This window comes from Coenobita brevimanus, chromosome 40 (genome assembly GCF_032717465.1).
Source record: "Coenobita brevimanus isolate Jiangsu-jjx chromosome 40, ASM3271746v2, whole genome shotgun sequence".
In the NCBI taxonomy this organism is placed as follows: Eukaryota; Metazoa; Arthropoda; class Malacostraca; order Decapoda; family Coenobitidae; genus Coenobita; species Coenobita brevimanus.
The window spans coordinates 10,631,821-10,656,654 of NC_136993.1; the positions used below are offsets into that span (position 1 = coordinate 10,631,821).

General features: G+C 39.7%; 1 protein-coding gene across 1 annotated transcript; it reads left to right on the forward strand.

Moving 5' to 3' along the window:
• The first annotated feature begins 1,648 nt into the window (after positions 1–1,648).
• Positions 1,649–23,098, forward strand: LOC145396955 (putative glutamate receptor). The gene is made up of 12 exons (XM_080270188.1): positions 1,649–1,897; positions 3,290–3,510; positions 12,880–13,008; positions 14,086–14,247; positions 16,145–16,208; positions 16,497–16,682; positions 17,029–17,062; positions 18,728–18,945; positions 21,443–21,623; positions 22,185–22,284; positions 22,605–22,734; positions 23,015–23,098. The coding sequence occupies exons 1-12, from the start codon at positions 1,649–1,651 to the stop codon at positions 23,096–23,098; spliced, it is 1,758 nt and encodes a 585-aa protein (XP_080126314.1).
• Positions 23,099–24,834: the final 1,736 nt, after the last annotated feature.

Consider the following 24,834-nt stretch of genomic DNA (forward strand, 5'->3'; position numbering starts at 1 on the left):
TGAGATAATTTAGTTTATACAGCGAGTAATCAAAATTCGTTGAAGTGAAATTTAAACAGTGTCAACTGTTTATTCGGATTTGATATAACAACATGTGCCGCCTTTGTTACGGAAGTTTGTGAGGAGATGGTAGCCAGGAAAGCAAAAGGGGGATATGTTGGTAGAGGAGATTTGTGATTCTGTGAGGAACAAGGCCAGAGGGGATATGCACTGTAGGAAAAAATGAACTGAATTTAGACCGATGCTGAGACCACGGATATTGGTGAATAATTAGGCCACACCTGAACTTCTTTGCTGGCAAGCATGAAAGGAATCAGCAACAGTCGCTCTCCAGAAGGCCATAAATTACATCCTTCTCAAACTGTCTGAGGGATGTGCTGGTCTGTGCAACATCCTTGTACAGAATGAAGGCACTCAGTACACAGATGTCCAGTACATGTAAGAATGCCTTCTTATACCACTTACAGCACCTCCTCAGACAGTCAGTGGTGCCAATCTGCATATCAGATTTATCGACAGGTTGCATGTTCACGATATAGTAGATAACGGCATCAGGCTTGAAGACTGGGTGCCTTGTTCTCCTATTGACCTTGCCTGTGTCAATCATCTGATCTCCGTGGATGGTGAAGAGGACATTTACCTTTCTCATATCATACCAGCAAATTGCAAGGAGTTTACCTGATTTCAAGGTCCTGCACTCCCCCTCACGGTGCCCTTGGGAAAGGATGGCCAATGTTTCTTCTTTGCATGGACAGTGCCACACGATCCAAGTATGTGTTCTTGCAGGTACTTTGCAAGACTTAGTGCAGTGTAATAATCTTTGGTGAACAGGATATGGTTGCCACCGAAGTACTTGCCCATCAGCTTCTTCACAACTGAGCCAACCTATGGGGATTGTCCCTCATTTATACCACATCACTCACTGTATACACAATAAAATCTAACATGTACCCAGTCTTGCAATCACACAAAACAAAAAACTTTATTCGAAAACAATGTCTCTTTGAGGCAATGTACTGAATGAAGGCAAAACGTCCCTTGAACAGAACAAGTGATAAGCCGATAACAACCTTCTGGAATGGCCTGAAATAGGATGGAAATTTCTCCTTCATCTTTTCCAGAATCGATTGAATCTTCCACAGCCTATCGTTCAGATGTGGGCCCATATTTGTGGAAAAATGCAGGTACCTGAGGATGTCAAAGTGGTGGTCCAGTGGCATATACTTACCGAATACGGGGGCTATCTGTGATATCATCCACGAGCCAATCATCATGAATATTGTGCTTTTTTATATGAGGCATCAATACAGCCAATGCTAGCCAAACAGACATCTCACTAACATTTGTCACTGTCCATTCTTTCATTTTTGCACTCTTATATGCAAGGTTTCACTCCAATTGCAGCAGAATTCCCTGAATGCATTAACTTCTCTCACAATGAAATCCATCACTGCTATTGTGAAAAAAGCAAGAAAGAATTTCACTGCAGAAGAAGTTTGATTGCAGAGGACTTCTGGCTGCACACCTGCAGTTGTGTCATCAAACACAGTTACCCCATGCAGATACCCCGTCCCTACCTCACAGGCAAAAGTTTTGAATCTACCCACCCGTGGTTCCTACCTAGTCTGCCGTGCACGTGGTCTGCCCCATGCCCTGCCATGGCCCACTTGCATGGCAGTATGGTGGTGAGTCTGCTGACTCATCACTAAATGAGGCACGTAATGGTGATGATGCTGCTGATGGTGATTGTGGTGGTGATGGCGAGATAGCCATGGACAGACATGTGCCTGCTGGCGTGCACCTGCTCCAACATAGTCCGACGTACTTGGCCGTGGTGATGAGGCACATGGTGAGGCAGGCCGGCATGGCAAGGCAAATAGTGAAGCAGGCCAGTGTGGTGAGGCACATGGTGATGATGATGATGCAGATACAGACCATGTAGAAGAGGCTAGTGTTCATGGAGGGTGGGTTGAAAAATCCGTGGAAGGCTATGATTCACACTCTGGTGCATGTTCTCAGCCTGCGGCATTTCCTCCTCCCGCCATCCTCCACCTCCTACCTCTCTTCACTCCCTACCTCCCCTTCCACCTTCTCCACTGTGTGAATACCCTCCTCTGCAGGATCATCAATAACATCTGACCCTTCTTCATCATCAGAAAAGACTGATGAACATGTAGATGGAAGGTATCACCACACTATGGAGAATTCATGGTCACTCTCCTCCTCTGATGCATACATTTCCACACTCAGCATGGCCAGGTTACTTATGTCGAAGAGGAATCACCTTCCTCATTCATTATTGGCGATAATGGCTGCTCCAACTCTCTCCCTATTGAACTGTCACTAAGGCCTTTCATTTTTGGATCTTCAGACCTCACTGGTGTTGGAGTCAGTGGCTGTGGGCACTCACCTGAGGGTCTAAATGCAAGGAAAACTTTTTGTATAGATCTGTCTATAATGGAGGTACACAGGCAACTGGAGCATGACTGGAATGTGTGCCGGAGGGTTGCCAGTCTCTGCGTGTGGTGGAAATAACCAGCTGAATATTCAAACAAGGGTGCAGATTACTAGATCCATGTCGCCCACATGGCCTTGGGAGGGCATGTATACATGACACCTGGACGGGATGGGTAAAATTACAACAATGTATTTACATTTTTAAAGTTTTTCAGCAGTGTCTAGTGGCATTTCTTTATGCATACAAAACACACCCTTTACATCAATAATTGACCATTCCAGTTCTATTTATGTCATTGATCACATACTATAACTGGCCCTGTTTTCAGTCAGACACTTGAAGTCAAAGTGTTATCAACAAGTGCAGATATAATTATATGGACCCTATTTCCCATCATTTCCTGATTTATGGACAACTACCTCCTTCAAAGAGTTTACTCTGTCAATGCATACTCATACCTGGGTTTGTGAATGTCAGAGATGCTCAGAAATCCCGTCACCACCTCTCAGGTTATATTACTGCAACACCATCACATCATACACTCCAAATGTCCTTGAAATTTTTCTGTTCTTATATTTCCTTTTGTTGTTCTTTCAGATGTTTCCCACTTTACACAATTGGGCTGGGTCTTGGTTCGGCGGTGTATCCTGATCATAGATTTCTGACATTTTATTTGCACAACTGATCTTTGACGTCAGTATTCAAACATTAATAGAATCATTCTTGTAAAATATTGCTCTCTCTCTCTCTCTCTCTCTCTCTCTCTCTGAGAGTGTGTGTAAATATGATTTTGTACACACACTTGCAAACGAATATTTCGTCCTTTTGAAGATAAGGAGAACCTCAAGATCCATACTGGTGGTGGTGATGAGTGACGACCCAGCCTTCCTTGTCGCCTTTGCTGAGTGGTTATTCAAGGGCCGCCTCAAGGTGTGGTCAACAAGGTTCCTTGTCCTCACCCACCATCCTCTCAACCGCCTCCCACACTTGCGCAGCACCCTGGCAAAGACCAACTCCATGCTTATCATCATAAACCATGAACCCTCTCCCAGGTAAGTCTTTTGCTGTGCATACTATTTTGTGTGTAATACTAATGCATGGTTCTCAAAATGCTGAACATTTTTTTGCAGCAGGCTCAGGAATGAATCCATATAATAGCAAAAAGCATTATATATAACTTGATAAGCACTCTACCTGTGTTACCAGCTTGTGTTGCAAACACAGCAAGTAAATACAAGTTATTTATTGGCTATTGTTTGAAGATGTGCTCTGTACATTAGCCAGTAAAGTGCAGGTCAATGATTAGGGTGAAAAGTGGGAGAGTTGGATGGAAACGTGTGGAATATATTGAATATAATTAAAATCTGGCGGCACAACTGCCAGGGTCATATGCCGCTGGAAAGGTGCAGGTAATATAGCATGAGTGTGGTGGTGGTGGTCAGAGTGGGACGAATATGCCCTCTGAAGACGGGAATGATATGAAGATATAGACTAATATTGGGAATGTTTAAGTTTTCTCATACACCACTGATGATAAGAGTGGTGTTCGAGTAGGAAACTAGAGCCATCTCATGGTGGGATCTCACGACCCACATAGATGGGAAATTTTTCCTTGATACATAATTTTGCACCTCCATTTCTGAGTTGATGCAAATTCGTGGTGTCAAACACACAAACAAAGGCAGCCAGCCAACCTCAGAACTGAAAACATTATCACTCCACTCACTTCACAGCGTGGGTGGTAAGCGAGCGGAGTGGTAATGTTTCCATTTCAGTTGTGAGGTTGGCTGGCTGGCTTTGTGTCTGGGTAAACAAGATATCTCATGAACGACCTGAGCTATCAACGTGAAACTTTCTCAGTGTGAAGATATGGCGTTGGACGAGTTCGAAAATGGGCACTGTACATTATGGTCAAGGTCACCAAAGGTCAACTGGTTGACCTTTGGCAGCCATTTTGGTGACTTTGACCTTGACCCAAAGTGCCCATTTTTGAATTTGTCCAAGATCTTGGCCATACCTTGATACCCTGAATGTTTCATGTTGATACCTCAAACTATTGTCAGGAGACATCTAGTTTATCCACACACAAACAAAGCTAGCCAATCAACCTTAAAACTGAAAACATTACCACTCTGCTTGCTTCATAGTTGGTGGTAAAAAGTAGCATGAGTGGAAAAGTTTATGAAAGTCGAGCTGGGATGACGATTTTTGGGAAACAGGGTGGAGCACACCAACAACAACACTTAAGCACACCTAGCTTCCATGTTCCTCATGTCTTAAGACAAAGGTAACAAATCCTGGTAATTGAATGCACCAAAGATCAACCTGTGTCAAGAAACGACATAACGGGATTAACTCCTTAACCGCGGGACGTCACTTTCGTGACACTTGGGAGCAAGGGATCATACAGCAGGGCATCACTTTTGTGATTCTGTGTTATTTTGAATTCGCCCGGGCTTTCAAGTGGTGGCTTGTATGATCTATCAGTACTGCCAATGTCCAACACTAGTCAGCACTCCTAATCTCATCTGTACTCCCATCCATTGTTGATAATTTAACCATTTCTCCCCATTCTTGACTCCCCTCCCTACCTTCCCTCCATTACCCTCTCCTCTTGCCTGCCCGGCCGTATTATGCCAAGTAAATCTTCCCTGGAATTTTCCATTGATTTCATCCATTGAAATAAGCCCTATGCCCTATTCTTATACCAAATAATATATACCAAAAAGAAATAAGGTAAGTGAGAGTGCCATACACCTGGAATTGGCCAATTATCAACTGACAACACCTCACGTGAGCTCGTTCGCTAATTTTTTTTGTTTATTTCCTCTTGAAATGTGCAGTATAATCTATTCTCGTAATAAAAATATATATAAGATAGGAAGGGAGAAGCCTAAGAGATATTTACATTCACCTGGAACTACCTAATTTTTGCAAGCCACCACACTGTATTCTACTCTTAGTAAATCTTCCCTGGAATTTTCCACTGATTTCATCCATTGAAACAAGCCCTATGCCGTATTCTTATATCAAATACTATATACTAAAAAGAAATAAGGTAAGTGAGAGTGCCATACACCTGGAATTGGCTAATTATCACCTGACAACACCTCACATGCACTCGTTCGCTAATTTTCGCCTTTTATTTCCCCTTGAAATATGCCGATTTCCCCATGAAATATGCCGTATAATCTATTCTCGTAATAAAAATATATATAAGAAGGGAAGGGAGAAGCCTAAGTGATATTTATATTCACCTGGAACTACCTAATTTATAATGTATTGTCTAGATTTCCTGCCAATCATTTCACAGCTATATATTAACAGCTCTCAACAGGCTGACGTTGGCAGTAATGCATTCTCACTAGGTAGGCCACCCCAGCCCACCACTATCAGTTTACTGTCGTCTTCCAAGGTGAAAGTACATCGGATTTGCTCCTGCTAACTTCCGGCACTTTTTAGCCCCATGCAAAGGGCCCTGTGACATTTACCCCCTACTAAACCTCGTGTGGAAAGAGGTAAAGGGCTGACAATTGATAGAGTGACTACGATCTTTCTGTTGAGTAAAACAGTGCAAGTGGAATTGTAAATAATGTGTAAATAATGTGTAAACAGCAAGTGAAAGCAATGAATGTAAATATAAGTGAAGAGTGGAAAACAGTTTTATAAGTTACTTCAAGTGACAGTGCATAACACAGTGTAAATAAAATAGAAATGTAAATAATGTAAATAAAATAGAGAACGTAAATAGAAATGTAAATAAGCAGTATTATAAGAATACGAGGATGTATACTAGGAGTAATGAAAGTGAAAGTTTCACTCTAGCATGTATGAATACTATGAGTTATGAGAGTGAAGGTGAAAGTGACATTGACTCTCAATGCTAGTATACAGGACGAGAAAGTGAATGCTACGTATTTTACTGAAGGAGAAATTGAATCCCTACAGTGACATTAAACTACTATTACTGAAGGAAACTTATGGATAAACTCTGTAGATATATATAAGTGCTATATAGTAATAGAAATATAAACTGTGAGTATTTTTTTGAATAATAAATGACAGAACACCAGTGGCAAACGATCGGAAGTGGAAAGGTCATATGCCCTCGTAATTTTCATTGCTTTCACAGTGTTTTTTTTTGGGAGTATGGATTCCAAAATATTTGAGAATCTAGAATTGTGTTTTTAGTGATAATGTCAGGGTGTGGTAATCATATTACGGGTTGTCGGGAAGTGTAAAGTGGAGACTTCATTACCCAACTTCAGAGGTCTCCACAAGTCCTACGGTACTCGACGAAGGCTCAACAAATACCCCAGGAGAAAGCTGACGGTATGTGCCATAAGCATATGCGATTTTAAAATTCTAGGACTAATAACTGATTTTTGGCAAATATTTTTAGAGTCTGTCAGAGCGCAAATATGCCCATGGGAGCTGCAAGAAAAAGCAAAACAAGCCCGTGGTTAAGGGGTTAAAGACAATAATGAATGACATCAAGGATCCAGTGAGCTATTTCTTATATTTCTTAAATGCACTTAACCCTTTTGCACACCATAAGTTTCCAATAAAGTTTGGAGCCAGGCACAAAATCAAAACCTCACTTAGGCTGCCTCTGCTCAGGAAGAAAGGAAAAAAAATCCAAGGCCAAATTTACCCTCGGAAAATGCATATATTGTTATAAATTGTAGCCCTTCATCTTCGCTGATGTTTATCCAGTACTATAAGAAAAGAAAAAAAAAACATGAATAAATGTACAGAAATAATGTGAGAATAAACCTTATTTAGGTGAAAACTAGCTTTTAATAACTTCCCATCATCACTGCACAAAATTTTTCCCGAGACATGCAGTTGCAAAGTATATATCTATATGCAGAATTTCACGAGCTTTCTAATGAGCCCAATGGCGATTTGATATACCCAATAGTTTTAGAGTAAATCGAAAATAAAAAAATGTTTAATTTGTTTATCATTTCGTATGTTATTATTGACACTGTAACAAACATATATGTAAATTATTTCCAGCTTTGTAGTCCAAAGGTTAAGGAAGCCCATGATATAATAGACATTGTTATAACCGTTATTGTTATTGAGAAAATGAATTTGGAAAAGTTAGGACAGGTTGCGCGTGGTAAAAGCACGTAATCTTTTGCCCGTATGCTTGAGTTTTGGAACTTTTCCCAAAATAATAATTTGCACACATAGGTTATTTTGCTTTACAAAAGAATGCATAAAAACTCATCAGCTTGCTCATGCTTTCTTGGGATGTTTTTTGCGACCTATACTTTACAAGTAAAATGTTTGCGAAAAAAACAATGAAATGCACCACATTTTCCCAGTGAGAATATATAGCAAACACACACATTTTATACTTTATAATACATAGTATAAAAACTAAATAAATAAGCTAGCTACTCACATCCTCTAGCAGTGTTGTAATGCTTCTGGAATGTTGAGATGGAGTTGCAGAGAGGAGAAAAGGTATGATCACAGCCTATGTGTGTGTGATTATTTGTGGTGTGTGTGTGTGTGTGTGTGTGTGTGTGTGTGTGTGTGTGAGGTGGCAATAAGAGGCAGCTGTCTTCGTTGTGATGGTGGTAGTGGAGGTGATAGAGGTGGTAGTGGTTATGATAATGAACGTGGCCTTGACCGTGGAGGGCGGAGGGAGGTTTATGATGTCGCCTCACTCTCTTTCCCTCTCCTCCTCACCCTAGTCAACCTCCAAATCACTCTCCCCAGATTCTTTGACTGTGTCCTCCTCACTCTTAGTTTTACTGAATAAATATTTTAGGTAATCCTCCTTGGATAACCCCTTCCCCGCTGTTGTGGTTACTTTCAGTATTGAAAGGGAATGGTCACAAATGGTTATAGATTTGAAGTTTGGATTTCTCTGAAAATATATAAAAACACATACACCTTCTTCACTGACACACTGCACTATATAACACATGATCACTATAATACACATAAGGTATCGACGGGTGACTAAATAGAAAATGAGGAATAAAATGGCCGGGCATGCTAGCACACACACCTTGCCTGACTGCCAAGAGGACACTGACATAATAACAGGCCGCTTGTCCTTGTGACAGGCTTGTGAGTGTTGCCATATATTTTGCACAGACCTGGCCAACCTCACCTATGACTCACCAAAATTTGACGCACTTTTAGCCACAGGAAAAGTTTCTACGATCATTTAGAGGGAAATTGCGTCATAGTGCATCATCGGTTTCCCTTCAAACTGCAAGCACTCTGACTTGTATTGAAACATCGTGTGTTAGGGCGTTAACTGTGAATCTAGAGGAAATGGCAACTTTTTACTAGGGGAAAAGACAAATTTTGTGAGTGCTTGACTTTTCTCCCACATAACCGTATAGCCACGTAAGCCAATCAATCTCTCTGTGGGACAATTGTAGGCAAATACACAGGACAAGGGAAGATCCGCTAATTTACTTGTATATGATACAGAATACTCATGATTAATAATTGTGATGCTTGTGAAACTTGTGGACTATGAAAGTTAAGACAAGGAGAGTTAGTGTCTTGAGTGCTAAGATGATTTGGAAAAAGTATAAGAAGGAGCTTTGCAATGTGGGTTATTCTTTAAGTGATACTAAGAAGTTCCTTGGATAGGCTTAGAAGTTAATAAGAAATATGGACTACATCACTCAGCATTCTGATGTTAACCATTTGAATCTCGTAATGTATTATGATAGCATATTCACACCATACTCGTCAGCAAAGAACCGAAGGTTTGGCCCTATACTTCACCAATATCTATGGTCTTGTACCAATTTGAATAGTTCACTTTATTCCTCAGTATCCCATCTAGCCCTGTTCCTCACAAAATACCAAATCTTTCCCTCTATTGAATATTTCCATGTTCTTTTCCTAGTTACCACCTCCTCACAAACTTTCATAACAAGGATGACACCTATTTTTATATCAAATCCGAATCAGCAATTGGCACCATTTTGAACTCCACTTTAACAAATTCTGATTATTCCTTATAAAAACTAAATTATCTAAATTATCTGTACAGTTTACTGTTCCTCCGATGCATCTTCAGAACCTAGTGTATTCGACTGCATATTCACACAGTTGACTACTCTTAACCTCACCTTTATCACCTGAAATTACTATTTCGGGTGATTTTGACGTTCATAGTGTAGATTGGTTATCACATTCTGCCAGGACTGATGATACTGGTCTTGAATGCAAACTTTTTGCAGAATCATATAATCTCATGCAGTTGGCAATGCAACGAACCAGAATACCAGATAATCCTGATCATTATGCCTATCTCTTGGATTTATTCCCGACAAGTAATCCAGATCAGTAGAGGATAGAAGTACTGTCACCATTTGAATCCTTCGATCACAATCTCATCAAAGCCTCATTAGTCAGTTCCCCCAAACCTCCTTGTTCTGAACTTGTGAGGGTGACCCAATGGCATTTTGCTAGGGCAGACTGGGATGGATGCAGAAATTACCTTGCTGACATTCCATGGCAGTCTTTATTCTCTAGTACCATCAGTTCTACCCAGTCTCACATTAAGGACTTATACAAGCTGATATGGAATTGTTAATACCATGTCAACATTTCAGTAAGAGATCGGACTCCCCAAAATGGTTTGATAGCTATTGTGACAGAGCAACAGTCCAAAAGTCATTAGCATATAACTCTTACTTAAAATTTAAAAAATGACTGAATCATTCAATCAATTTAAAATTGCTACAAACCAGGCAAAAGCAGTAATAAATCTTGCAGAATCAAACTTTCTTCACAACCAAGCATCCAAACTACTAAACGGTCCTAATGACAATAGAATATTCTGGTTAACTCTCAGTTCCTTCAACAGTAACTTTAACAAGTCATCACCCATTCCCCCACTAAAATCTTCAGACGGTACTACTACAAAAAAGCCGCATGGTAAAGCAAATATTATTTGCCAGTATATTTACCAGATATTCTTTGTTAGAGGAAGTCAGCCAGAATGTCCCAGTACTAGAACTTGACACTCTCGACACTGATCCTCTTAAAATACAGGCTAGATATGTGAAAACCATCCTAGACAACTTAACAACCAACAAAGCTACAGACGCAAATGGAATTCCTCCAGGTGTTTTGAGAAAGTGCTTCCCAGGACTTGCTTCTGTTTTAAGGAAACTATTTAGACAATGCATTCGTACTTCTTCGTTCCCTAATGCTTGGAAAGAAGCCAATATCCATCGAATTCCGAAGAAAGAAAGTTTCTCTGACTCCTCTAATTAGAGATCAATAGCTATCACATCTTCTCTTGGTAAAGTATTTGAAATCGTAACGAATAAGCACATAGTCAATTATCTTGAACCCAACAAGTTAATAAGTGATAGACAGGATGATTTTCGCCACGAAAGATCCACCATTGATATATGTAATCTCCTGACTCACACCATCCATCAAACAGTTGACCAACATTGAGAAACTCATGCAGTAGCCCTTGGTATTTCTAAACCTTTTGACAGAGTGTGCCACCATTCCCTGCTGTTCAAACTCCCTTGCTATGGACTAACGTCTTTTGATCCACTGATTTCCTGATATCTCAGCAACAGAAAGATAATACTAAAAGTAGATGATGTATATTCCAATTTCCACTCAGTTAACGCCGGCGTGACATAAGGATCAGTTCTGCTTCCAACGCAATTCCAAATTCATATTAATGATCTTTTATCTATCATCCATAATCTCATCCATTCATATGCAGAGGAGTCAACACTTCACAGTTCATTCACACTTAAACACCCATTCACAAAGTTCAATAACTCTCACTCACAACTCAGTACAGCCATTTCTATAAATCAAGTCTCATGTGGGATCACCGAATGAGGACAAAATAACCTTGTCTCATTCAGCGCTAGTAAAACCAAGTATTGTATACACAGTTTACTAATAGACAGATATTACTAATAGACAGATATTACCTTCAATGCTACAAATATTCCTATCTCCAGAAGTAATGAAATTATCTCTGTTTCAGTTAACAATAACCTCAGCTTGATCTCTCATGACAGATCACTTGCTAAAACCGCCTCAGAGAAACTTGGATTATTGTACAGAGTTCGTAGCTTCTTCACTGAGGAACAGTTGGCTATAGTTTACATGAGTCATGTGCACTCCCAGTTGGAATATTGCTCACAGTTGTGGAGAGCATGCGGGGAGGTCGCACTACGGCAACTAGAATATTTTCAGAAAAAAACCGTTAGAATAATTAATAACCATGCTAATATAAATAAACTACATAACCTACAGGTAAAAAGAAATGTTGCCTCCCATGCATTATTTTGCAGATGCTTGTGTGGTAAATGCTCAGACGAAGTTGCATCTGTTTTTCCACCTTTCCATGCCTTCCACTGTGCTACACGGGCATCTGGTAGTGCTCATGACTAGACTATCACACTGCCATATTGCAGAACTTCCGGCTATCATAAATCTTTTATTCCCCGGAATGCATCTCTTTAGAACTCGCTTTCCTAGAGTTGTTAACACCCAAACTTCAACCTACAGCTGTTCAAGTCCGACTATTACAGATTTTGTATGAATGGAGAACACCAGTAATCTGGTGTATGGATACCTTATCTTTTTTTTTTTTTTAGTTCATTTGTTTTTCCTTCCTCTGTTCTGTTATTAAAAGAAAAAAAATCTTCAGAAGGTAGTTTAGGAGGTACTCATCAGATTGGAGGCTTCTTAACATGAAAAAAAAAAAAAAAAAAACTGCCACTGGAATTTCCCTTACTAATCTCTTAAATCCCGTGACGTATTATAGCAGTATTCTCTCACTAATGCCAGGCGGTAGCTTAAGAGATACACATCATATTGGAGGGCTTCCTAACGTGAAGAAAATCGTCCGATTATAGGTAGAACAGGATACAAAAGACGCCAGAGCATCGTATGGATTAAGTGTTCATTCTTGTCTATGTTCCTTTTCTTGTATCTGTCTACTCAGTATACTGAACGGACATATTGAATGGGATGGAAGAAAATAATAAGATAAATTTGATATGCTTAAAGGATAAAGTCTTCAGTTCACCCATTAACTGCAAGTGTCAGACGATTTAACAACACTCAAGGACAAGATATACACACTCAAAACGTAAATAACTATCGAGATTAACGTCCGCTAAAGCAAAAGAAATATATTAATATTTGAGGCTTTTGTCTCTTTATTACCAGAAACCTTAATCTTGCAAGGGATGGACAGAAACAAATCACCTGCACATCGCCTTTTCCTCTACCGTTTGGCTGCCATCCCTCAAATTCCCACCCCATCGCATATATCTCTCCACTCCATCCCCCCCACCTCCCTTCAGCTAAGACAAAGTTCTGTTCAGCTTATGGAACCTCACCATAGCCAGAGAATTAATTATTTGTATTTACTTTCAAAGATGCAGCATGTTAGTGGAGTTGCCCTACAGCTCGGAAGACTCACAGCCACAGAAGGTTGCCTGGTGGACTCCCTCACGTGGTCTGGCTCCCACCTTCCGCCTCCCACTTTTTCCCGATAAGTTTTACAGGTAAGCGTACTAATTGCGTTCTCTTCATTACTAGGCTTTTACCTAAATTAGAGACGAAACTAACATTAGCTGATAATAGTAACAATCTTAACCTTTTCAGTATATTGAAGCGTTTATTTTTTTTTATACCTTCAGGCAAGTTTATTCAGCTTAGGGATCCACTTTTCTGTTAAGTGGCCTGTGAAAAAGAGCTATAACTGACCCTTCTACGAGGAACCCAATAAAACAGGATAAAAACGCATGGGGATGAGAAAGTTAGTGTATAACTTAAATAAAAACTCGAGGCAAAACTGCCAGGGTCTTGTGTTGCGGATAACTATGAAAAAGGCGACAATATAAAGAATACAGTCGATATTATCATATGATAATGGGTAAAAGTAAGACACTAAAACCACTAAATATAATATCTCATTAAGGAATTTGGGTACCTCCACAAAGAAGAATGTTCCCCTTCCCATAGCACAGGCATCATCCTCAAGCGCCTGCAAATGACAGTACAATCCCTCACCAACTCTGTGCTTTGAGCTGTCTGGAGATGGCAAGGAAAAAATAAAAAATAAATAAATGTCAGAAAGAAAAAAATACAAATTGTGAACGTGTTATGACGAAGTGGCCAGGAGGTTTAGTCAGATAAACTTAAAAATCATTGTAATGACCATTATACTTATTCATGTCACTAAACATGTATTCAGTTTAGCAGACTTCTTCTTTAAGGCCTTTGAGATATGTTGGTACTACGTTTAACAAACTGGAAGAAGGGAAAAGATGGAGTAGGGATGTATAATGATATAAACCCAATTATGAAGAAATTATTTAATCAGCAGGAGGTCAGTAGTACAGATATGTATGTGAGAAGTTGGTAAGGGGTTCTATGGGAATATTAGGATAGAAAAAATGACTTCCTTAATAACTCTTGCAACCAATAGGCATAAATCTGAGACATATTTATCAAACTGGTGACAGGATTTTAAAGGTAGGTAAGGACTTGGCAACATTTGGTTGGACATGGCAAATACTGATCTTTTTTCTTAATGTCCCTTGCGCAGTCGAGCCATAAATCTAAGTCTTCCCCTTCAGATTGGCAACGGGTCCACGTCTGCTGGTGGGTATGGTTCCACTAGCGGTGTTCAACAAAACAAAGGTGGTCGACGACCCCGATGCGCCTGGGGGGAAGCGGGTCATCTTCTTGATCCCCAGAGCCAGAATGCTTGAAACTGTTTCAGACGCTATGAACTTCACGTAGGAGATCTGACATGCAATCAAGTGCGTGTGAGCGGGTGTGAGTGTGACGGTGACTGTGACTGTGAGTGTGTGTGTGTGTGTGTGTGTGTGTGTGTGTGTGTGTGTGTGTGTGTGTGTGTGTTAAAGTAATAGCATGAGTCCATTATCTTCTTCCTGTAGAAATACGTAAATATTATAGATGGTTGTACTGTACATGAAAACACCCTCATATCAGCATGTCAGACACCAGTATTGACATATTCACACCTTTGAATGAAAAAAAAAAAACGTTTTTTGAATTTTTACTTGCAATCGAGCTCCAGATACATCTGTGAAATAATAATTCCCATGACAACCCTATTGAAAATATGATGCCACATCTTTGGCAAGTGCTTCTTCTTACTTACTTCCTCCATCCAGTTTCATCCTCCTATCAGTTTCTTAGTTTTTTCATACATTGTTTTCTTGCTAGGACATCCACGTCGTCTAAATTGCTTGAAACACTGAAGCAAACATTTATCTACATGCCAGAAACTTGATGCCAATTCGGCACATGTTTGTAGCAGTGCTTCAGTTTTATCGGCAGGAGAAATTCTGTTGTTTCCTGCGGCTGCCACGATGGTACATAGTGGACAGGAAACAAAACTTCTGGGCCGATATTAAGTATGCCAATCGTGAAGTGGTAGAAGTGGGTACAGACACAGTGTAATCAGTGATATAATACATGACGATGCTGTATGTGTGTTGAACATGTAAATGCCAGTGGGTTATTCAGTTTTTTTTTTTTTTTTAACGGAAGTTCAGCATCTAATGTGGCGCGTGGTTTATTTTCATCCAGCAGGAAGCTCTGGCTTTTAGAGGAAACATGAGCCCCTATTTGTGTCGTCTGCATCCTGCCATGGTTTTCTGTTTATTTTCTTTTTTGCCGGAACTGTCCATTCAAAATATGGATTTTCTTCATGACATCAGCACGATTCACCCACAGTATGTCACTGATGTCGTTCCATGTGTCTAGTTTCTTAATCTCTCTTTTGTATTCTGAGTCTGTCAGATCTCAGAAAAGATAATGAGCCTGATAAAGTGTTTTTTGTAATCATAACGCTTGGTCCCTAGCCCACTTCATGATGTTGAGGCAATCCCCACCCACCATTTGTGGTACTCAGTTAACTATCTAGCCAGCTACATTCATGTCCAGTGCAGGAAGCTTCCACGCCAGGACTACCAACATGTTTCTACACAACGTTATGAACATGTCCATGAAAATGGTGCTTCAGACATGCAAGCAAACTTAATCAAGGCAAAGTTCCTTACTTGTTCCATGCACATGTGTTGAGCACGGGAATCTGGCCATAAATTTACCATATTCATTGACCTTCATGGTGTTCACTTCTCCTATGAGTAATGTGAGTGAATGGTGAGCTCCCCTACCTATCGCGTAAGAGGCTACTGTATTGGGAACCTGGTGTCGAACTCAAAATCATGAATTGCCAATCAGTGTCCTTAATGTCTAACATTAGTTCACACACACACACACACACACACACACACACACACACACACACACACACACACACACACACACACACACACACGTGCGTGCGTCTACACTGTCATTATTGTTCTCAATCTATATCCATATATATATATATATATATATATATATATATATATATATATATATATATATATATATATATACATTATATATATACATTATATATATATATATATATATATATATATATATATATATACATATATATATATATATATATATATATACCGGTATATACAGTATACAGTATATAGATAGATAGATAGATAGATATAAAGTATGATGTTAATGTGCAAGTGGTGTTAGATTCTTTCCCTGTCACAAATTTTCCAGATATGACTATGTGACTCCCGCTGACAGAGCATGGGGCGTGGAACAGCCTGACGGGTCCTGGACTGGCATGATCGGAATGGCAATGCGACAAGTAGGTCCATTTACGGTCTTGCATCATTATGTATCGGATGTGGATTATATGACTTTATTTTCTTTATATATTGCCATTTTCTCAGTTCATTGAAGATCATCTTGAGTAAACTGGTATTAGAGATGCATAACCAGGCTGATAGATGGATAGACAGAAAGATAGACATAAAACGACCAGGCGAAAAACAGACAAAAAGTCGTCAGAGACTGATATAAAGAAAGGTAGATATGTGTGACTGAGTTACCTGACAGTATTGCACTTCAGATACTAATTAACTCTTCATTTCAGGAAGTGGACATCAGCCTTGGCCTCATCGACATCACTGCCGCGAGAGCCAAGGTAGTGGACTTCACCTTCCCCGTCGACATCATGTACAACAGAATGATCGTGGGTCGTGGCAAGCCTGAGGTGAACCCCTGGAGCTTCCTACTACCCCTGGGTCGTCATGTCTGGGCAGCGCTTCTGATGGCTTTGGTGGGGGTCCTTGCAGTAATGACAATACTTCCCTCCTGTTTACAAACCCAGACTCGTCATTATACAGGGCTAATGGTGAAAGCATCCAGCTGCGTTCGAGTGCTGTTACAACAAGGTTAGACCTTCAGCTTTTCCTAATATTGTGGTGGAAGTCGTCACTTTTAGGGAAGCATTGCCATCCTCCCACAATTTGTGGTCATACAGTTATATTAGACTATAGATCAAGGCATCTAGTTGCATTCACTCGATCTCTTCCAGCAAAGTTTTAACAACAATATCTCGTTACTTGCACTATTGCAGCAAGGTGTACCACTTCTGTGTCTTAATAATAACATCTCTTTCCCAGCTTTTTGTTACCTTGCCTGGACAGAGTCCGCCAGGTATTGTTTTTGGTCTTTTTTTTTTTTTTTTTTGCAATATTACGGAAAAACCGCAGAACGAAATTACATGAAACTTTTAGGATATGTTGCCACTGGTCTCAAAAGAATGTGTTTAAATTTTGGAGGTAATTAGATTACCCATAAAAGTCAAAATCAAGGTCACGGATTTTCAAAGGACTATAACTTGAAAACGGTTGAAGTTAAAGATATTTACTATTATGAACGTACAGGAACTCGTAATATTGACTTTCATTTGGCACCAAGATCTTTGACCTTGAATGACCATGAAAGGTCACGGATATTCAAGTCACGGACCCAAGGTCACGGATATTCAGGGGGCTCTAACTCGAAACTGGTTGAAGGTAGAGAGATATTTACTATTATCAACATACAGGAAATCCCATATGGGTTTGTAACGGAGCCTTGACCTTTGACCGTCAGTGATCTTGAAAGGTTATTCAAGGTCATGGATATTCAGGGGATTATAACTTGAAGCTCGTTGAAGATAGAGATATTTACTAATATCATGCTATAGGAAAGTTCATATGGTCTTTCATTTGACAGCATGACCTTTGACCTCAAGTGATCTCGAAAGGGGAAATGCAGGATCTAGGATTTTCAGAGGGCATAATTTGAAAACATTCGTGCCATTACCTTAGACTTTATTTGTGCACTGACACTAAATGGCAGAAACGAGTCAGTATTTTACAGCAATAAAATAACTGCTGTTGGCCGAGGTTCGTTGTGCCTGACACCACTTGTTTTGTTTTGATATCACGTGGTGGCAGGGATAAGGACAGTTATCATGAATAACCATAAAATTTTACATACATATCTATGCAGTAATGAATTATTATAAAAAACTATTTCTACCACCAAATTATACTACTGACAATGAGAGATATTCCTCATGAAAACGCTCTCGGGATGGCTTCGTAGGTAATACTGGGAGCTATTTTCACACAGGAGTCCTGAGCTCAAAATTACAAACAAACTGCTCTGTGTGCTGCAAAATACCTTAATATGTTGCAAGCCAGCATTGATTTATGGTTGCTACTCAGCAACGTAGCGGTACAAAACTGGTGACAAAATTTGTAGTATTACAATGCTGGATGGTAACCATATAACCAAACCATACGTGCTCCCTACGTGTCAACAAGTGGGTTGCTGGAGGGTAAGTGCCCCTCCCTGTAAAACAAATAACTCAGAGTCAAAAGGCCACCCCTTATGGGATTATGGCGTCTGGCAATAGATAGATAGATAGATATTATCCATCAGAAGAAATTTCGAATTGCACTTCCAGACCTGAAATATCATTCACTTAAATAATAATGATGTATCACGTTAGTTTGTCTGAAGCCGCCTGTTACCTGTTGATTTACATCAGAACGTATATACATACAAATATTACCAATCATTATTAGGCTCTTTATTCACCATTCATGACCAACCCCAGCATTCAAAGGAACGTTGTCTTTGAAGGCCATGCAGGATGGGAACCTGAGAGCAAAGGAATATTCTGACGCATATATGGGGCAAAGATAATTCAGTTACATATTACAACAAACACAGTAAGGAAACACGATACCACTTGAAAGAACTAACAGAGTGATGTAATAACTCAGTAATACGTTAATTTGGAATAATTGCAAGTGCTTGTTTCAGATGTCAGTCCTGTCAGGACATGGTGGGTATGGGAGCGTGTACTGTTGGGTGTGTGGATGCTGACAACTATGGTGCTGACACGTAGCTATGCAGGCAACCTGGTGTCCCTCCTGGCCGTCAGACGCATCCCAATGCCTATACAGTCTCTCAGGGACGTGGTCGATAATCCTATTACATTTTTAGTGCAGAAGGGAACTGTTCAGGCTTACACTATTCAGGTTAGTATTTATCCCATGAAGGCTCGTATAGTACCACATAACGTCACTGGGCATAGATGTATTTCTTGGCTCTCTCAGTCAACGGGCCTATTGTGACTAAGGCCAGAATCGGACATATTCTGAGGTAATTTGTCTGATCGTGCAGGCCAAGATAAACATAAGAAATTTAACACACTCCGTAACAATAGGTCATGATCTGGGCAAACCGTTTCTCAATACCAAATTTACTGCAGGGGACATTGAGAAGCCGTATGCCAACGCCAAAAACAGACTATAAGGGTTATTCATCCAGTTCTGATATAAGCTTACACGGTCGAGGAATGTGTCATAGTATGTCTGATTCTGAGGTAATTTTAGATAGCGTATATAAATCACACATCCATACGGTTAAGGTTGATGCTTTCCGCGACATAAATACATGATTGAGCACTTTATCTGTACGTTACAATATGTTCAGATCTAGCCTAGTATAGATGGGCCTTATAAATACAGCCATTAACCCTTACACCGCGGGCTTGTTTACCAATGAATTGCGTGTGCCGCGGGGTTATTTGGGCTCCGACAGACTCTCAAAAAATATTTGCCAAAAATCAGTTATTAGTCCTAGAATAATAAAATTATATATGCTTATGGCACATACCTTCAGCTTTCTCCTAGAATGATTGTTGAGCCTTCGTCGTTACCGTAGGACTTGTGGAGACCTCTGAAGTAGGGTAACGAAGTCTCCACTTTACACTTCCCGACAACCCGTAATATGATTACCACAGCCAGATACAAACACTATAAACACTATTCTACAATTTTCAAGTAGTTTGGGATCCATACTCAAAAAAAAAAAAAAAACACTGTGAAAGCAATGGAAATTACGAGCGCGTCTGATCGTCGCACTGGCACTAGTTCGCTCTTGGTAGTCTGTCATTTATTATTCATAAAACCCCTCACACTTTATATTTCTATTACTATATAACACTTATATATATCTACAGTCTTTATCCATAAGTTTCCTTCAGTAGTATTAGTTTATTGTCACTGTAGGGATTGAATTTCTTTCAGTAAAATACGTAGCATTCACTTTCTCGTCCTGTATACTGGCATTGAGAGTGAATGTCACTTTCATCTTCACTCTCATAACTCATAGCATTCAGACATGCTAGAGTGAAACTTTCACTTTCATTACTCCTAGGGTATATACTCGAATTCTTATAATACTACTCATTTACATTTCTATTTACGTTCTCTATTTTATTTACGTTATTTACATTTCTATTTTATTTACACTGTGTTGTGCACTGTCACTTGAAATAACTTATAAAACTATTTTCCATTGTTCACGTATATTTACATTCATTACTTTCACTTGCTGTTTACACATTATTTACACATTATTTACAATTCCACTTGCACTGTTTTACTCAATAGAAAGATCGTAGTCACTCTTTTATCAATTGTCAGCCCTTTACCTCTTTCCACACGAGGTTTAATAGGGGGTAAAGGTCACAGGGCCATTTGCATGGGGGTGAAAAAAGGCCTTGAAGTCAGCAAGAAGAAACATACGTACTCTCGGTTCGGAAGATGAGAGTGAACTGATAACGGAGGACCAGCGTGGAGGCCTGCTAGGGGTTATTCAGAGTTACCAATATTACTTCTTGAAACAGCTAAGTCTAGCACTGATATGATTGGCAGGAAATCTAGACAATACATTATAAATTTGGTAGTTCCAGGTGAATGTAAATATCACTTAGGCTTCTCCCTTCCCTCCTTACATGTATATTTATTACGAAAATAGATTAGAGGCCTACTTAGGAGATATATATTCAGAGCCACCAATGTTATATCTTGAAACAGATTTGTCTAGCACTGATATGATTGGCAGGAAATCTAGACAATACATTATAAATTAGGTAGTTCCATGTGAATGTAAATATCACTTAGGCTTCTCCCTTCCCTCCTTACATGTATATTTATTACGAAAATAGATTATACAGCATATTTCAAGGGGAAAAAAACAGCGAAAATTAGCGAACGAGTGCACGTGAGATGTTGTCAGGTGATAATTAGCCAATTCCAGGTGTATGGCACTCTCACTTACCTTATTTCTTTCTTGTATATATTATTTGGTATAAGAATAGGACATAGGGCTTATTTCAATGGATGAAATCAGTGAAAAATTCCAGGGAAGATTTACTTAGCGTAGCACAGCTGGGCAGGCGAGAGGATAGGGTAATGGAGGGGGGGTAGGGAGGGGAGTCAAGAACGGGGAGAAATGGCTAAATTGTCAACAATGGATGGGAGTACAGATGAGATTAGGAATGCTGACTAGTGTTGGACATTGGCAGTACTGATAGATCATACAAGCCCCCACTTGGAAGCCCGGGTGAATTCAAAATAACACAGAATCACAAAAGCGATGCCCCACGGTATGATCCCTTGCTCCCAAGCGTCACGAAAGTGACGCCCCGCAGTTAAGGGGTTAAGACAGTAATTTTGCTAATTTCAGACGGCTGAGAGTGGCGTTCTCCGCGACATATATAATCTGCAGAAGGAAGGCAGATTTCAAACCTTCACCTCGTCGGAGGTGGGGGAGAACCTGGATGTCAAAGTGAGGAGGGGGGACCACACCCTAATGGCCGTGGTGGAGCTGACCAAGACGAAGATGGCACAGGACTTTTCAGTTACAGGTAGGTTAGAGAGAGAGAGAGAGAGAGATTGTGTGTGTGTGTGTGTGTGTGTGTGTGTGTGTGTGATAACATATCAATTAGGTAATGGGAGTGTCATGTACCTCAGAACACCTCCATAATGATCCAGGGACCTTCATAAGCTGCAAAAATTGGCTCTGCGGTATCAAGAACAAACGACAAAAAAGGTTATCTTAACGCAATTGCCATAGAATAGAGCCTTTGCAATTTTCTTTTTTTAATTATATTTTGGGAGACGTAAGACAGTTTTCTGGTTTACCTTAACCTGGAAATATACTTGTCCCCCTTTGTTATTTACAATTAAGACAATGGAACCACAATGAATGAACTGTAGTCAGCATTATTCCGAGACAATGTTTGGTAGTTACAGAGTCAGTCCGGCTTCTATTTTGTTGACCAGGATTACATTTTATATCATCCAGTATTTTACGATGATCTTATTTCATATATCGTAAGACCACTGACAGATATACCGGAATGGTCAAACTGTGTATTCAAGGTACTAGTTGTGCCTATATTTTACTACTTTCTTGGTGTCAACAGGAAAGTGTGACTTCTATCTAGCACGTGAGGAGTTCATCACCTCGATGGGTGCCATGGCGGGGCCCAAGAACAATCCACTCATCAACGCTGTCAGCCGCAGGTCAGCTATCATACGTCAGTTTTATCTGCTTGATCTGGTAAGTTACTCCTAAGGTGATTAAGATCATTCTGCTTTATCAAGATTGGTATTAAGTTTATTTGGATGAACAGCTTATTATTTGGCTATTCTGTTTTTACCTTAACATGGTCTAAAATTGTCATCTTTTCATTTTGAATGAGGAATTGTAATAGTTGCTTATCATTAGAATTGTGCTAGTCATGATGTAGTAGTTACGTGAACAATGATACAAAAGGTTGGAAATCTGGGCCAAGTTAAGGTGAAAAGTTTATCGTAACATATGCATAATCACGTGTTTCCAGGATCATAACGGTGATAGAAGCAGGTATCTACAACCACTGGCTCAACAGTTACACCCCCAACATGACCACCTGCCTCAACCCACCCACAACCATGGCCGTCAGATCCCCACTCAGCCTCTCCAATATATGGGTAACTTCCTCACTGTGTTCTCGTGAGCCATACTTTCTACTCATCCATCCATCTATCTGTCTATCTGTCGTTCCATCAATCCATCCATCCACGTATCCATCCATCCAAGTATCCATCCTTTAACATATCTGTTCATCCACGTCTCTCTCTCTCTCTCTCTCTCTCTCTCTCTCTCTCTCTCTCTCTCTCTCTCTCTCCACATACACTGTAATAAGTGAACCGGTAATACTTGTACTAAGTATGTTGCAGTTTCCTAAGAGTATATTCTCTCACATTGCAGGGAACACTGGTGGTTTACGTGGCTGGCCTGGCAATTAGTTTTCACGTGTTCTGCTTCGAGCTCGTCTACTCACACCTCCGGTGATGTGTCCGTGATGAAGGGTGTGAGGCTGTTGGAGTGGCAGAGTCGAATCAGTTAACCACCGGCGTTTGGGGTTTCACATTGCAAGTTACTGACCAGGTTATGTACTAGATACTTTGCAGACCCAGTTACTAATATTGCAAGTTCGAGTTCATAAATAAAAAGAAAGAAACTTATTTCTTCGGGTCAAGCATCATTTTTATTTCATTTTTGCTGTTAAAGAAACTTTCACTGGAAGAAGAGGAGGATCTGGAATTGAACTGGATACATTCTGAAAGTCTTCGAGCTGATGGAAACCGTCTAGAAATGACAAAAACAAAATAGGAAAGATATCAATGCATTTAATCAGTTTATATTTCATTCTTGCTGCAACGATTTATTCACCTTACAACAAGCTTTTCGAAATGAAGTGGGTTACATATGAACTACATTTACCACATTATCTTCGCCACGTCTCCCTGAAGCTGAATTATCGTCTAGTGATAGCAGAAATAAAACATAATAAAATGTCACTGGACTGAAAAAATTAAAACATTAATGGATGTTGATTGTAACGTATTTGGTACACGAAATGTTGTAGATTCCAAGGTAAATAAAATCGTGTAAAAATAACAAACATTTAATGAAAGACTCCATAATAAAGAGAGAAGAGAAGGATACTTTAGATTCTCTACAATTCCTTCCAAACGAGAACTGTCATAAACTTTACAAAGGAGACTCGTCAGAGGAAACATCTATCTACCTATATGTCTGTCTATCGATCTATCTGTCTATTGCCAGAAGCGTCGATCACTTAAGGGGTTACCTCACTCGGATAGACTCTTCTAGTCAGTCTCCCATTGATCATTCTCTCCACATAGACATAGGGTACAGTGAAAAATACAGGTATGTTAGTGTATTTCCTTATAAACTCAAAGTATTTTCCTCTTCAACAAGAAAAGCCTTTGCTATGCTGCATGGAAGCGTCTCGAGAGGGAAAGAATAAACTGTGGAAGGTAATAGCATGCTGAAAACCCAAGCATTCTCTAACCCTTACCTGCTTTGCTCTGGGGAAAAGTAAAGTTGTACTGTAACTAATTTTGTACGTTTTCAATGATTTTGCATGTTTTCTTACGTTGATTTATTGTACATACCGTAATTATTTCTATGTTCAAAATGTTGAAACACACACACACACACACACACACACACACACACACACACACACACACACACACACACACAAATACGAACATTTGTAATATACAGTACTATACCCGGACTACCAGAGAGGATATTTTACATTAGTCGTCGAATTACGGAACACAAATATCAAGGCAAACGGTCTTAGCAAGGCCACTTCTTCAAACAAAAACAGGGACTCTCAATATAAGCTCTTCACCAAGTATCAGTTTGTTTATGAAGAAGTCTAGCAATGATTAAGGTTTTTGTATATTCAGTAAACATTGCAAAACCGAATGCATGTCTTGATCCCGCTGTTTTCCTAGGCTTTTCAGTATACCTCCAAGTCATACAAATCATGTGAAGTTAATCATTATACGTAAGGTAATATTACTAACTACCTACATTTTATGGAGGCCAATTTTGTACAAGGCTTGTTTGAATTAATAAGGAAAGAGTATTTGTGTTGGTGTTTAAGGATCGTGTAGTAAGTCAAGAGGCATCATAACGCCACTTCCTAAGCGATTTATTTGACTTATTACACCCAAAAAGTCTTGCCTGTGCCGTTTATATAGCTT

What these genes read in the sequence shown, in the direction of transcription:
- LOC145396955 (XM_080270188.1), top strand. Translation starts at nt 1,649, where the DNA reads ATGCCCTGCCATGGCCCACTTGCATGGCAGTATGGTGGTGAGTCTGCT. An exon ending in AACCATGAACCCTCTCCCAG is followed by an intron (nt 3,511 to 12,879) that starts GTAAGTCTTTTG and finishes TTACTTTCAAAG; the next exon opens with ATGCAGCATGTTAGTGGAGT. An exon ending in TTTCCCGATAAGTTTTACAG is followed by an intron (nt 13,009 to 14,085) that starts GTAAGCGTACTA and finishes CTTCCCCTTCAG; the next exon opens with ATTGGCAACGGGTCCACGTC.